We start from the raw sequence: 14,842 nt of genomic DNA, 5'->3' as shown, positions 1-14,842 counted from the left end.
CGGATTTTATGGCGTTTTTAGAATTTTCTCCCGACGTTCCGAAGACTTTACAACCTTTGTGGTAACCGGGCGGACTGAGGTTTTGGTTATATGAAAAGTCAGTTACAATTTTATGTATCTACATTTTACAATTATACGTTATTATTATGTATAATTATGTTAAAAAACGTGACAAAATCCGTAAAATAGTTTTATTTCAAAAATAGTAGTATCAAACATATTTCTAAAGCCCTACGGACTTTACCTATCTTTCGAGACTGTTCCTGTATAAATTGGCTTTTTATCGCGTTGATTTACCTGCCTAATCATTAAGGTCTATATAAAATTGATATGCTCTTAAATATAATTTGTATTATCATACTTCCACACACAAGTTCTGTTTACATTGCGATCAGCTGAGCACAATAACAATGAAGGTAGTACTGATAACAAATTATCTACTGCATTTAAATTTTCAACTGGCGATTTTTTCACGTTTTTCTAATTATTTTTATCACGAGTTAATTCGCGTACGTGCTTCAAGCTGTCTTTTCGGAGTACTTAATAGAAACCTAAACGATATTGGACTTGTTTATAAATTAGAGATTTTTTCTTCGTAGCACAGTTTTGTTTGTATTTTACTTCTAGAATGACGTTTTTGAGCGTAGTCATTTTTGGTTCACTTTTTTACCTCGTGAGTAAATTTTAATGTATTTTTCATTTGATGATTTATATACAATTTTACCAGTAATGAAAGACATTAAAATTTATCTATATATTTCCTTTTATGATTAAAATATTTCAATGGGTTTAACCATTTTCGTAAAAATCTGTTCATCTTAACATTGTTTACATTTAACTGTCAGTACTTTCTACCCTTATGTTTTAAGCTACCCTTATTCCAATTATATCTCTTTCAGCATTTTTAAAATCTACGTTTCGATCACAACAATAACCTCTACGTAATTTTATCCTAGCAATTCCCTAATAGCTGTTTACTTTTCAGTCACAATGCATGCCTACGGACATGATACCTCCAATCCCAGAGGTGACCATGCCTAACTACCAAGAGCAGATGGAAGGGTTCATGAAGGACATGACTGTAGCAGCGGAGAATCACCTGCAGCCTCTAATGGCACAACTGGATCCCAGCGATCAACAGCAAGTGGTGGAATATGGAATAAACTCTTTCATTAACTATATCGACTATATGGTTAGTAAGAATTTCTTGTTTTGACGAGTTTTGGTGTAACACTACTAATACAGCAAAAGGTGAGTGCTCTGATTAATGCATTTGTCAAAATCTGTTTGCGTTGAAGAATTTAGTCTTTACGGTTATATTTTTTATGAACTAATCACATAAATATATTTCAATTGGTTTTGTTGTATTGAGGGACTTGCTGTATCCGCGACTTGGTACGCGTGGATAACTTCTTCGATATCCGATTTTAATGAAAAATGATATTTTGCTCCCAATAACTTATCCACTTGTGAAAACTATGTAAAATAAGTTCAGTAATTTCGGAGACGTGCATTAACAAATAAATAGACAGATAGCTGACGGATGGAAACGAATTCCAAAATTCGCTGATTTGTGTTCTATTATTGTTATTTAGTAATCCATTCCCTTTTTTATACCTTTCTTCCCATGTACAGACATACCTGGTTCAGATATTTTATTATATTTATAGATATGCCATTCACAAAATGTATACTATTAAATCTTACGTATTTATTACCTTTTTTAATTCAATTGTTTTCGAATTCTTTACTTGTACTATAACACTTTGTTAGAACATTATATTATATAAGTAGCGTCTGTGTCACGCAGCTCAGGTTGGACTTTAGTTCTATTTGGAATGACGGATAAGTACATTTGCTTGATCACGTTTATTTGTAAACTTGTGGTTAATATTGCAGCTGATGCATATTATTTAACTACAAATATTCCGATGTCATTTTACTTATCTAAAGGTCGAGAATTGAGTTCTACGCTAATGGTTACAATAATAGTAATCTATAGCGAGCGTAGTGGAATACCAAACAATATTTTGTAATTCAAGGTGTTGGATGGTAATTCTGCTGTTTATTGGCAGTCATATCGCTTACTGAATGGCAAGCTCGTTTCGTCATTCAAAGCAATGAAAAAATAATTGGTATAGTTTGAAATCCAGTGATGTAAATACAGCATTTTGACAGTAACAATTTTGTTTGCATAGCATATGACGCAAAACAAGATGTATTCTTTCCTGTTTGGTCTACTACAATGAGCGAGGTCTGTTTGTGTTACCAACAAACACTAACACGTGAAGTGGCTTGCGTTTGTTCTTTTCGAACAGTAATGTGATATTTACTGTCACTAGGAATTATGCAGTATTTGTCATTATAACATATAGTTATTTAAAGCGTGAGGAAGGATATAGATATACCAATTGATGGTGGTAGGATATATTTTATATCCCCTCGTATAGTGACCACCGTACGCAAGGCGTTTTTGGTTTATTTTTTGACTATATTATAAGTACCTAGTAATGTTACCCACACATCGTCGCGTTGGGGGACCGCTGGTCCCTCGGTCACTCCGTCGCATCAGCTTTAGAAACAAAAAATCAGTGCATTCGTTTGGGACCTACGATGCCACAGACAGCCATAAAGACGGAGTTAGCTAGAGGATAATATAATCAATTTGATTGGCAAAAATTAGATATTTACTTAACATGAAGATGGGGAGATGGAATCTTGCTTTTTTATTGTCTAACTTAGGGAGACCAGCACAACTGATGGTAGGCGATCAGGAGGGTAACTCCATAGCCCTTGGTTTATCATCTATAATATAAATATAGACTTTTGCTATATTAGACACGCAGCGATGTTCTTGCCAACTACGAAATTCTTCTTATAATGACTTTCCAATTTAGTTGTAGGTTAGCCAACGACCTAAGACAGTCATAAAACTTTTCATGTTTTATTTACTTACAGATTCACATCATCACGGCCAACGAAGATGCCAAGATTGCTCAGGAATCAGCGACAGAGGCGGAAGATGACGACGACTACCTTTACGATGATGATTATGAGAGAGGAAAATTACTATTGTCCAAATAAAGTTTTGACATTTGCGGTTGTGTTTTTATTATATATCGTATGACATGGTCTACTTGCATGTTAAATTTTATCAGGATTTCGCTCAGTGGTTACAGCATTTACTTCTTTTAAATATTTAAACCTCCACACACTTTTACAAACTTTCGCATTTACAATATTATTACTATTAATAGGTTATAATTAATGATTATAGAGTTATTCGAAACGAAGATCTGAGACAAATAAATTGTCCTATTTGAATATCAAACTAAGACTTACATCCGCAGTGCCCATTTTATGACTGAGGCACGCGGCCGCTAGAAAAATAAGGCTATATTAATATAATCCTGAATTTGGGTACTAAAATACTAAAATTACAAACATGACTCTTCATTTACATTCATACAAACATTTCATATTTTTACGTAATGTGTGGTAATGAAAAAGTTTTATTTACACAAATACGACCTTTGAGTATAAACATCCGAAATCCTCTTTTTCACATCACTATTTATACAGTATGCTCTCTAAACACAGAGTAACAAAAATATGTTTTACCCAATTAATTTTGATATAACAAAGAGGTAGATATATCATTAGCACGCACAATTGAAGACTCGAAATTGTCCCAATTGGGACATTTGAATACGCTGTGCGTGAACAAATACTAGCTTTTTATTCGTGCTTGTTCACATACGTCATCTTTTGTAGTGTAAAAGTGATTCTATTACTTATATTGCCCATATGCAATTGAATGAATGATTACCCCTCGGCAGTCAATTATGCCAGCCTGTTGGAACCGGAATACACAGGCTGATCCCGGAACGCAACACGCTTACGTGGGCCATGATGGCGGGTTTTAACACCTTGTATATGGTGGTCGCGATCCATGCGGGTGTTAAATATATCCTATCACCATCAGTTTGAATAATATTGGAACACCATGTATAAAATAGCTGCGTGCTAATTGAACTCACTTTGTATAGCGTAAATAGCGTCGTACATAAACTGTTGCCGTATTGATTCTGAGCCAGTTTGCGAGAACTATTGTAGTATTTTTGTCGCAAATATGTTCAAACTAAGCGTTTTATTTTGTGTTTTAGTTCTGTTGGTAAAAGTGAGTATTACTTTACTGATTTAGTAGTAAATAACAAAGAGCATAGCTGTCCACGGCTGCGTTTAAATTTCGTGTTGGAGAACAGAATATATTTTTTTATTGTTTATTTTCTCAAGACTTCAGACTATAAACTAAACTATAAGCAATTTGAGAATGCTTATAGTTTAAAAGGCAGTTTATGTATATTTTATATAGCTATCCACAAAATATAACATGATAGGTTATGGAAAAGATCTATCTATATATTATAGTGCACTCCAAAAACAAAGTTGGCCTACGAGAGACATTGTATAAAACTTAAAATATTATAACCAGGGTATCACGCTATACATTATTTTGACAGTGTGTAGAAACCACGTAACGCACCGCGTCGCGTTTAATACAATAGAAATTGACGTACACGATATAATTCCATATTAATTTCACGAGGATAACAAAAGACGGCAGTGTTACGTGCTTAATCTGCCATAGAGAAACCTTTGGCAATAATTATAAAAATATTCATGCTAACCTTAAATATTATAATGTAATAATATCAGCTCTGTATTATAAACTGCCCACTGCTGAGCTACTACTGAGAAGGATTAGGCCTTAGTCCACCATGCTGGCCTAGTGCGCATTGGTAGACTCCACATACCCTCAAAATTCTTATAGAGAACTTCTAAGGTATACCGGTTTCGTTACGATGCTTTCCTTCACCGTTAAAGCAAGTGAATATCCTTACCTATTATAAAATTAAATCCCCCGTTGTGTCTGTCTGAACTCTCTGAACGCGATAAACTCAAAAACTACCGAACGGAATTCTATGTAATTCGTTATGGTGACAGTTTGGGTCCCTGGGAAGGACATAGGTTGCTTTTATCTCGGTAATTATATGGCGGAACTAGGAGATAGGCTAGGTATAAATATGCAAGCCAATCTATTAGTTTCAAAAATATTTCTCACGTAGGTACTCCAAATATATAGGTATTGTGAAAAACATAGTATATTATACATACATTTAAAAGGCAGATTGCCCTTAATTTGTAATAGGAAGGTTTTAGAATTAGTTTTGACTTGTTTTTTTTCTTTTTCCGTATTGCAAAATATAAATATTGCGTGTGTAATTTGTTGAGTTTTATTGTTATAAATATCAGAATGTCATTTTAGAACTTTATATTGAAAATAAGAAATGTGTGTACCGTTGGAGAACCTTATTTAAATAAAGTAAACAGTCTAAAACAAAAGACTATTAATAACCACGGCTGGGAAGGTATAAGACGGCGTCACTTTTCAAGAATAAGTGGCAATTTAGAAGATAGGATGGCGCAATGGATATTAGGAAAACATCCGGATCACGAGACGGGACTTACTAAAATGGTAATCTCTGAAGTGTTCGCGAATTTGCCTTATCGAGCTGAACCAAAGGAATTTCAGCAAATTGGGACCTATTGCAATAGATACATTTGTATAGGATAATGATGAGTCAGTAGTTAAAGTCATAGCTGTTGATAAAGTATAAATTAATAAGCAAGTAAATCAAGCCAAAGAAAAATAAATTACAAAATGAACACGTGAGTTTGAAGTCTTTTAACCCTACAGTGTACAAGTAAAAGCATTGTGGACATTAAAAAGTTTTTGTGTAAATTAATAAAAACGGATCTTAATATTTAAAAAATCACGTCTCTGAAAATTTTCTTTGTAGTTACGGTCTTTAAAGTAGCCTTTAGTGCAAAAATCCAGGCTAGCAGATAAAAATGGTACGCCGATCTCTCCAAAACCAATTATTAGACCAAAGTAAAACAAGACCATACTTATGCTGACTTGCAAGATTCGAGAGAAATGTGTTTCCCTCGGGTTGCTAAGGTTGGACAATATTTTAGCACAATTCCTACGAAATTAAAAGATTAAGTGGAAGCTAGGGTAAGGATTGTCGACAGTAGTAATAAAAATGTGGTGCTAAAACTATCTGCAGACTATAATTAGAAAACTATGGTATAATTAGAGACTTCAGAACATCCCTAGGGCAGAATAGGTTTAGTATTACTGACAGAATACGAACAAGTAAATGGAATACACAGAGATATAAAGAGCATAATCAACTGTTTAATGTAGTTAATTGAAGTTTTGCATAGCCTTTGGGATTACTAATGGTAAAAAAATTGAGCAAATGCGATTTAAATGTTGTTTTGCAAACGTGCCAATAGTGTAAAAAAAATTATAGAATTTTTAATTATAAAAGTTTTTGTATTTACCACCATAGTACATATACTGATAGGCTATAATATAAATCCTATGTTGCATTGTTAGGATTTTCAGAATTCGTTTCGAACACTCGCTAGTGTAAAAAATGCTTGAACAAATTTCTATAATGCCTCATATTTTGTACATTGCAATCATCTTGTTGTTCCTCATCGCCTTCAAGATGTTAATGGTAGTCATAATTACTGTGGTGAGGTTCGTAAAGAGACAAATAGTATTAATTGACGGTTGATGCATCAAAACCATAATGTATCTTATAGATTATACAAGTTACGAATAAATTTTAGATCGGATGAAAACCTGTAGGCTTCTTCTGCTACAGGCAGAAGGGATTTAGCAGGCTACATCCCTTCTGCCTGTGTCATAGGACTATTAAATATTTTTACAAGTAATATTGATATTATTATAAATTCACTCAAATGAACATTAACTAAGTATGTCCCGATAGCAAACTGAAGAATACATCTAAAATAGAATTGGCATTGACTAAATGGGCTAGGAATAAGAACGTCCTATGAACAGTTCCAATGTCAGAAATTCTATAGGGTAAAAATTTTTTGTTACATAATAAACCATATTACCAAATATGACAACCTTTTTTCCTAAAGTACAAGTACAGAAAAAGAAGCTCGCAACTTTACCTTAATTTTGGATATTAGACCCATAAAGAACCACTGAATAAATATTACAGATCGATGCCGCGTATGTGAAGCGAGATGTGGAGTCAACAACCCAGAGCCAAATACTGGCATCATTCCAGAAGAACATGGACATGTTTAGAAAATGCCTGGACCACACCCTGGCCAGTTCTGTGAATGATATCAACGTGAACCAACTGCAGCCTGTCTTGTCGGTGATCGGAGATTCTGTTAACAGATTCTCTAAAGCTGTGAGTATTGAACCTGACAGTCTATGAGTTACCTCACCGACTAGAATCGACGCTTTGAAGTTGAACTAGATCCTGTTTTAAACTTGGCAGCAGGAACATTTGAAAAAATATTAAAATTGGGAACTGCGCTATGGTTATTTGGGTTGGATAACAGCGTCTCGAGGCAAACTAGTTTTGTATTATTTAAAACTACGAACCATCTCGTCTTACAATTTTAAAATGACTTAGTAAAAACGTTGTGTAAAGGAAACAAAACATAATCAAAATTTAATTTAGTACACGAAAAACAGATGGCGCTTATAAGGTGTTTGTTGAAAAGAAAATGTAGCGCAAAGCAAATCTTAATTTTTAGAAGTAGGTAGTTCGTGACGAAGTCTTTATAACAAGACATAAATAAAAGAAAAAGATTTTATATCCGCCCGGATAGCGACCACCGTATACAATGTGTTAAAACCCACCATAGTAGCCCATAAGTGTGTCCCATTCCGGGATCAGCCTGTATAAATCCGATTCCAACAGGCCGGCATAATTGTGTCGACTGTTGAGGGGTAATCTCTCGTCAGTCGACATTCTATTGGATTCCCATCTTCAAATTGATGATACATTTACTTTCTTCGCGTCTAAAACTGTATTTTTATTCCCAGACTAACGGATTATTTCTTTTATTTTCAGTTTGAAGATTTAACAGCGAAGTCAACGACAACGGAGGCGTGGCGATAGTTTAAGTGATTAATTTTTGTAAATATTTTATTAAAACAATTAAGTTTGTAAGGTCAGCGGGCTTATTAAAAAGTTATATAAAGTTAGCGGGTCTTTTTCCGTCTACGAGGTTGGAACCCTCTTTTTGCAATTACGGTCTAAGCAAAGGATAGCCATGTTAGCCGTATAGGTACGAGTAAAAAAAATCCGTATTTCCATATATGTTCATGTATCTGTATCAAAGTTGCAGTGGTGAATGGTGAAATTCTCCAAAAGGGAACTCGACACAACATATACGTACTAACACTAACATAAAGTACAGTAAAATTTTTGTTCCTTAATTTTATGATAGTTAACGTTACTTATTTTATATTTTATAATTGTTTTTTCCAACATATGTATGCCGTAGCAACTAAAGGTAATGCATTTAAAATATTGGTAGTAATTTGTAAGGTTCAATTGATTGAATGTAATTACCACTGTTTGTCCTTAAAATAAATAAGCATGTATGCGGTCAGCAAATCGCTCTAATGTTATTTTACATTAATTATGAAAGGGAAGCCGGCAGGAATCGGGTTGTATGGACCCTTTGCCACTACTAAGTTGTCCTTCGATTAGAATGCCCGAAATTGTAAAAAGACCGATAAGCCCTTGTAAACGGAATAAGGCTTCTAACATTAAGCTCATGTTAATGGAACTCACGACAAATTTTAAAAATAGAACCAATAAAAAAATAAAAACTTAAATAATTTGTTTACAAATTAAAAAATGTTATGTACAAATGGTTATATATTAAAATTAAACTATTTTTCGGATTTTATCGCGGTTTCGATGTTTTACTTTTCTCCCGACGTTTCGAAGACTTAGCAGCCTTCATGGTCACGAAGGACTGATGTTTGTTCATCCGCAAAGTCAAAGTTACAATATCTACCTACATAGTTCAATTATATAACATTTTAATTTCGCGTAAACATAAGAAATCAAATGTTTAAATTATGGATTAATCCTAACATTGTAACGTAAATATCTTAAAATTCCATGGCATTTATTAAAAAGGGGCTCCCTCTGCCTGAACTTTTACAAACATGCCAGAACGGCGAAGAATGAGGAAACGGTCGAAATGCGCCCTTATTGAAAACAATTTCATCTCCCAATCTATATTTACGTTGTAATAAATGTTTTGTCCTAAATAAATAGAAGTTCGGCTTGAGCTGTAAATAAAAAATATGGAATAGGACAATTCATATCTTCGTTGTTATTTATGTTGTCACAAACAGTGTTTACATGTTTATGTGACGAACATTATGTGAGTTAGATTTTCAGTAATTACTATTCCCATAGATATTATTTTACGTATTAATATAATTTACATAATAATGGCATAATTCGACTATCTCATGTTACATATATTTCAAGCATGGAGTATGTCACGCAACAGTATATACAAATTTTGTTCTGAGTTATAATTTTCCATATTTACTAAATTCTTTTTGATAATAATTGAAATCGGTAAACAAAAGTTCGATCTTTGCTCTACATCTATGATTTAACTCATAGTATGATTTTTATGTTTAAGAGAAGTTGCTTCGATAAGTTATAACATTTTAATAACTAGGCAGTATTAGCTGGGCTGGATAGCTTCTACTATGTAGCAACAAAATGCTATAATATTAATAATAATTATTAATTATTTATTTTTTTCGAAGGGAAAACTAAAACACAAAGGTATTAAAAACGACAGTTCTATGTATAAAGTTATTTATTTTTCGCATTTTTATATTCAGTCACGTGATAATTTATTTGATGTATATTATATTAGTGATTGAAAAAAATGCTCCTTTTTCGACAATAACATGTTTTTTTTATTCGACTTCAAAAAAAGGAGGAGGTTATCAATTCGACGTGAATGTTGTTTTTTTTTTATACTTACAAGTACTGTAACTAACCTTATTTATTTTTGATGTCTTTGTGGACTCATTGAATCACAAACTAACAACATATTTACAGAGCCTAAACTAATTATCTTGTTTATTATTATTTAACAAAACGATTAGCTGTTATGATAAATAATAAGGGAATACATTCTTTACAAACATTAAAAGGAAGCTCTTCGAAGTAATAAATATAATATCAATAAAAATATTATCGCTTCGTATTCATTCTATATAGAGTTAAAGTCCCTTTATGGGAATCAGATTTCGCGCGTGATGCGAATAAATGCGATAGCCGAGGCCAAAGATTACAGATAAGAAATTATTAATGTAAATCGAAAGTAACTGTCTGTCTGTTATATTTTCGCATGTAATAACAAATATCAAGGCTAAACCGATTTAAATTAATCCGAACAAAATAATCTTTTCACTAAAAAATTAAGAGACATAATTTAAAATTACAGATAATTTTTTATTTGTCAGAAACAATTTTCCACGCGGACGAAGCTCCGGGCAAAAACGATATACTTACATTTTTAGAAAATAAAATATCTGACTTTAATCCAAATCCGACAGCAAACTTCCAATACACAAAGAACCAACTACGCTTGGAGGAAATGCCCCTTAACTTCATTATTGGTCATTGCAAATTCATTAATTAATTAGCTAGGTCCGGGGCCACTTAGATAACATGAGCAAATAGCCGGACAGTTCAGAATTAAGATAAAGAGAGCATCGCCAGAGAGTTTAGTTCGTGTCAAGCTGTTGAAACGACAAGACGTACAAGATGAACAAGACTCTGTTTGTGTTCCTGGCTATTGCCATCCTCAGCGTGAGTAAATTCTTCAATATTTTATTAGTATTACTTATTTATATTTACTGCCTCAGTTGCCTAGTTGTATTACAGTACTACTGCAATACTAGGTCTTGGGTTCGATTCCCGGGTCGGGCAGAGTTGAGTTTTTCTACTCAGTATCAGCCTGGAATTTGGAATAAGTTTCTGATATGGCGATAGGCTAGCTCTCTATCACATCATGAGACGGAATAGACACGGTGGAAAGTAGGTGCTCCAGTTGCGTCTCTGCCGACGCCTTCAAGGATAAAAGGCATGATTGTGTGTAATTTAGATTTATTTATAAACCCCATGCATGCGGTTAGTTCTCCACATTTTAACTGTGTGATAAAACAACGGCTGATTCCTGAATAAACAGGGGTTTCGTTAAGTAACAAGTCGGGACAAATTGACGCCTATCAAGAGTTTAGGGAACTGTAAAAACAACGATGATTATCAATTTATACGACAATGTACTTCATTGGGAGCATAATACAATGAGTTATTTTTAGGTAAAAATAACTGGTAGGTACCAGGATGCAATATATGGTAAAAATCTTGATTTGGTAACGTGCGAGGTTAGCCTTATGTGTGTGCAGTTTTCTAGATATTTAAATTTCTGTTATTGCAGAGTATTCATAACTGAATTTTACTAAACTATTGCCTTCATTTATTGATCATGGCCCATTGGTTAATTCCCAAATCGAAATAATAGTAACTGTAGTAGATATCAGTCAGGAAGGAACATGTCATCATGTCGACCGACATAAATTATATCAATTCCTAGTTCCAACAAAAAGTATTCCAAAAAATGATTTTGCTCTTAACTATAACATTTTATCAGTAAATACGATGCAGATTACAGGGCATTGACTGTTCGTACAAAAGGAATTACACTAACAAGTCGAAGTACTGTGATGAGGAAATTGGATTACACGTCATATCCCGCTTGAATCATGAAGATACGAGCATTCAATAAGTCTAGATCTTTCAATTTCAGACAATGGATGGCATTTAGTTCCTATAAATTGAACTCAAATAATTTTTGCATATTCGTTGTTAGAGATTTATTAGAATCGTAGACAAATTAGACTTAAATAATTTACGTTTACATTTACACACGTACTTACTTACGACTAATATATTGTTTATTATAAACATCTTTCATTCCGCACTCTTATGTTAAAAAAATACGGAAGTGACAAACAAGACAACAGTTCAGTTTTGTACTACAAAAAAGGCTCGCGGAAGCAATTTACGGAAAATAACAGTTGCAAACAAAAAATCGTACTCCATAGATTAACTGGGAAGAGTGTATCTTATTAATCATATCTTTTTTCTTCGCAAATAAGAACTAGAAGTTGACACGGTGGCCGAAGTCCTAGTTGCCTTAGACAAATAACGAATTGTATTACCTTGTAAACAAAATAATATTGTCAAAAATTTAATACAATTTAGGCTACGTTCAATAACTCGGCCAGGCAACTAAAATTGTGGAAATATAAATAGAATAGGCATTAGCAAATGGAGTATCTACTGAATTCGTTATCAGGAACTAAAATGATTAGTGGAATTCATAGTGACTATTTATTCGCAGGTCCACGCGTTTGTCAAGCGTGATGCTCCCGCCGCCAGCGACAGTGTCATCAACTTTGACGCACTCCAGAAACAGCTAAATGACTTGAAGTCCCAAGCCGAAAAAGCCTTCGACCCTGAGGCGATTAAGAAGAACTTTGAAGAATTCGTCAACAACGTATCTAAGGCAGTAAGTAGCATTTTTTGTTAACGACTATTACTTCTTTGCTATATACTAGATGGGGCAGATTATATGCGCATGCGTAGTGTGGAGTGCCATTTATGTCGAATAGTTACAAGAATTCGTAATCCTATCATGATCGTTCCAGGGTTACGTAATTATTTTCTCTCTTTTTTTTTCTTTGTTCTGTCCTTTGTTCAGAGAATAATTTGACATATTTTTCTGGTAGTTCATTTTCATAGCAAAGTCCACATGGACAGCATAACCTCGACGCAACTTGTCAATTATATTATTTATTTATAATTAATTGAATATAAAAGTAAGATATATTGACAATTTTATATACTTAACTGTAATTTTTCGGTTGTGTTACTTTATCCCACGAATAAATTTTATCTGTTGATTGAAAAATGTGCCGAAGATTTAATATCACATCTATCACATCATGGGACAAAACATTATTGGCGAAAAGTGGTTGCCCTGGTTGCGCCTCGCCACACTCCTTCGGGGATAAATGTGTGATATGTATGTATGTCAATTAATCAATTTATTTATTCGCAGGTTAACTCCTTCGGTGACAAAAAGGAGGCGCCGAAATGAACAAGACTAGTATGAATGCAGTAGTTTAACATCGAGTAGCTGTATCTGTTTACATCATTGTAACTAAGGCTCTAAATAACGCAACAATAAAATATATACTTTTCTAAGTTGCATTTATTATTATCCATATGTTGTTTGGCAAAGTGACCCCACTGTGTCTGATAGTAAGTGGAGTGTGGTCCAATAGAATGTCGACTGACGAGAGATGATTACCCCTCGGCGATCGAAACAATTATGCCGGCCTGTTGGAACCGGATATACACAGGCTGATCCCGGAATGCGACACACTTACATGGGCCACTATGGTGAGTTTCAACACCTTGTGTACGGTGGCCGGTGTCCGAGCGGTTATAAAATATATCCAACCACATACAAACAAAATAAACATGTACACTGTTAATAAATTAAACCATATACTTGAAAATAAGACTACAATCAGTTACCTTAATGACAGATTTATAATAAAAAAAGTGTGATTTTCGAACAAAATTAATAACAACAAACTGATTTAAATTTTACACATCATAATGCCATTTCTTCTTTAGGAAATTCGTCGCAATGACACCACACTTTCAGAAATACATTCACGCACACCGGACACCACATATTCGCACTAAACTACAAAGTAATAAAAAACCTGAAAACTAAAACTAGGATTTATGGCGAAAATATTCTTTACTAGCTGACCCAACTAACTTTGTCCTGCCTTAACTATAAGTTTGCAGCGCGCATTCTGTCAATCGTTTTTAGTCATTTCAAATAACTGACATTTATGGAAAATTCATATTGTCATTAAGTTTTCTTAAATTATCTAGTGTTCCGTTCAACTTGCTTAATCTTTTCATTCCTAAGAACCTTCTCCTGACATTAACAAACACAACAAAAAAAAATGTGAAATCGGTCTAGCCGGTCACGCGTGATTGACCAAGGGAAATAGGGATTCATTTTTATATATATATATTCATGGATGATTTTTGGCGCACTGTTAGCAAAGATAAAGACGAGTTTGTCTTTGCATTTAATAACGCAATTTAAAAATGAGCCTCTCATTTATAAATACCTCTTATCTAATGATTCAATTAACCTTTAGAGTATAAAAATCAATTCCATAGATTTTTTGCAACTCAGGAAGCCAGTTGATATCATTTCAGTAAACCACGCCTAGACCAGCATAAACACATCCGTAACATACTTTCGTTTAGAATATAAAGAGCTACTTCCAGAAAACGGCTTTATAAAAAGAACGTGGTGAATATTTTAAAATAACGTTGAGTTTTTTAAATTTTATTATTCACCTTGTTATAATGCTTTTATCTACACTTTTAATCTACCTCTAAATGGAATGAAGTGAATGTTTATTTCCTTCTAATTTAGCAGTTTCATTTAAATATATCGTGCTGGCAGTTAAAATTTTAAATGTGAATATGTGAACTTAATTCTCTATAAAATACCTTTCTAAGTAATTCAGTAAAGAAATATATATATTTATTATAACGTGAAATAGGCTTTGTTGTTAATTATGCATTTCATATAAATGTATATATAGGTAGTTTGATTTACCTCCCAATTAAACATAGGGTGGCGCAGTGATAAACAAGGTAGGTTTAACAACGTTAAGGATTTAATTTTATTCCATACCAAATTTTTTGTTGTATTATTCACTTCCTTTCATTGAACCAATTTTAACCAGTTCTATGCCAGTATTTTTAAAAGT

At 33.4% G+C, this 14,842-nt stretch overlaps 3 protein-coding genes across 3 annotated transcripts in view; 2 read left to right on the top strand and 1 right to left on the bottom strand.

Moving 5' to 3' along the window:
* LOC115453761 (suppressor of lurcher protein 1-like) overlaps positions 1–14,842 on the bottom strand; it is a 332,327-nt gene that overhangs the window by 90,507 nt on the left and 226,978 nt on the right. The gene's annotated exons all lie outside the window — the stretch shown is intronic.
* LOC119190008 lies at positions 563–3,099 on the top strand. The gene is made up of 3 exons (XM_037440970.1): positions 563–673; positions 986–1,192; positions 2,959–3,099. Exons 1-3 carry the CDS (start codon positions 629–631, stop codon positions 3,082–3,084), a joined length of 378 nt encoding a protein of 125 aa, XP_037296867.1. The 5' UTR covers positions 563–628; the 3' UTR covers positions 3,085–3,099.
* LOC115454444 lies at positions 4,074–8,564 on the top strand. The gene is made up of 3 exons (XM_037440971.1): positions 4,074–4,180; positions 7,113–7,310; positions 7,983–8,564. Exons 1-3 carry the CDS (start codon positions 4,133–4,135, stop codon positions 8,028–8,030), a joined length of 294 nt encoding a protein of 97 aa, XP_037296868.1. The 5' UTR covers positions 4,074–4,132; the 3' UTR covers positions 8,031–8,564.

This window comes from Manduca sexta, chromosome 21 (assembly GCF_014839805.1).
Source record: "Manduca sexta isolate Smith_Timp_Sample1 chromosome 21, JHU_Msex_v1.0, whole genome shotgun sequence".
Classification (NCBI taxonomy): Eukaryota; Metazoa; Arthropoda; class Insecta; order Lepidoptera; family Sphingidae; genus Manduca; species Manduca sexta.
This window is presented reverse-complemented; position numbering and strand designations above follow the sequence as displayed.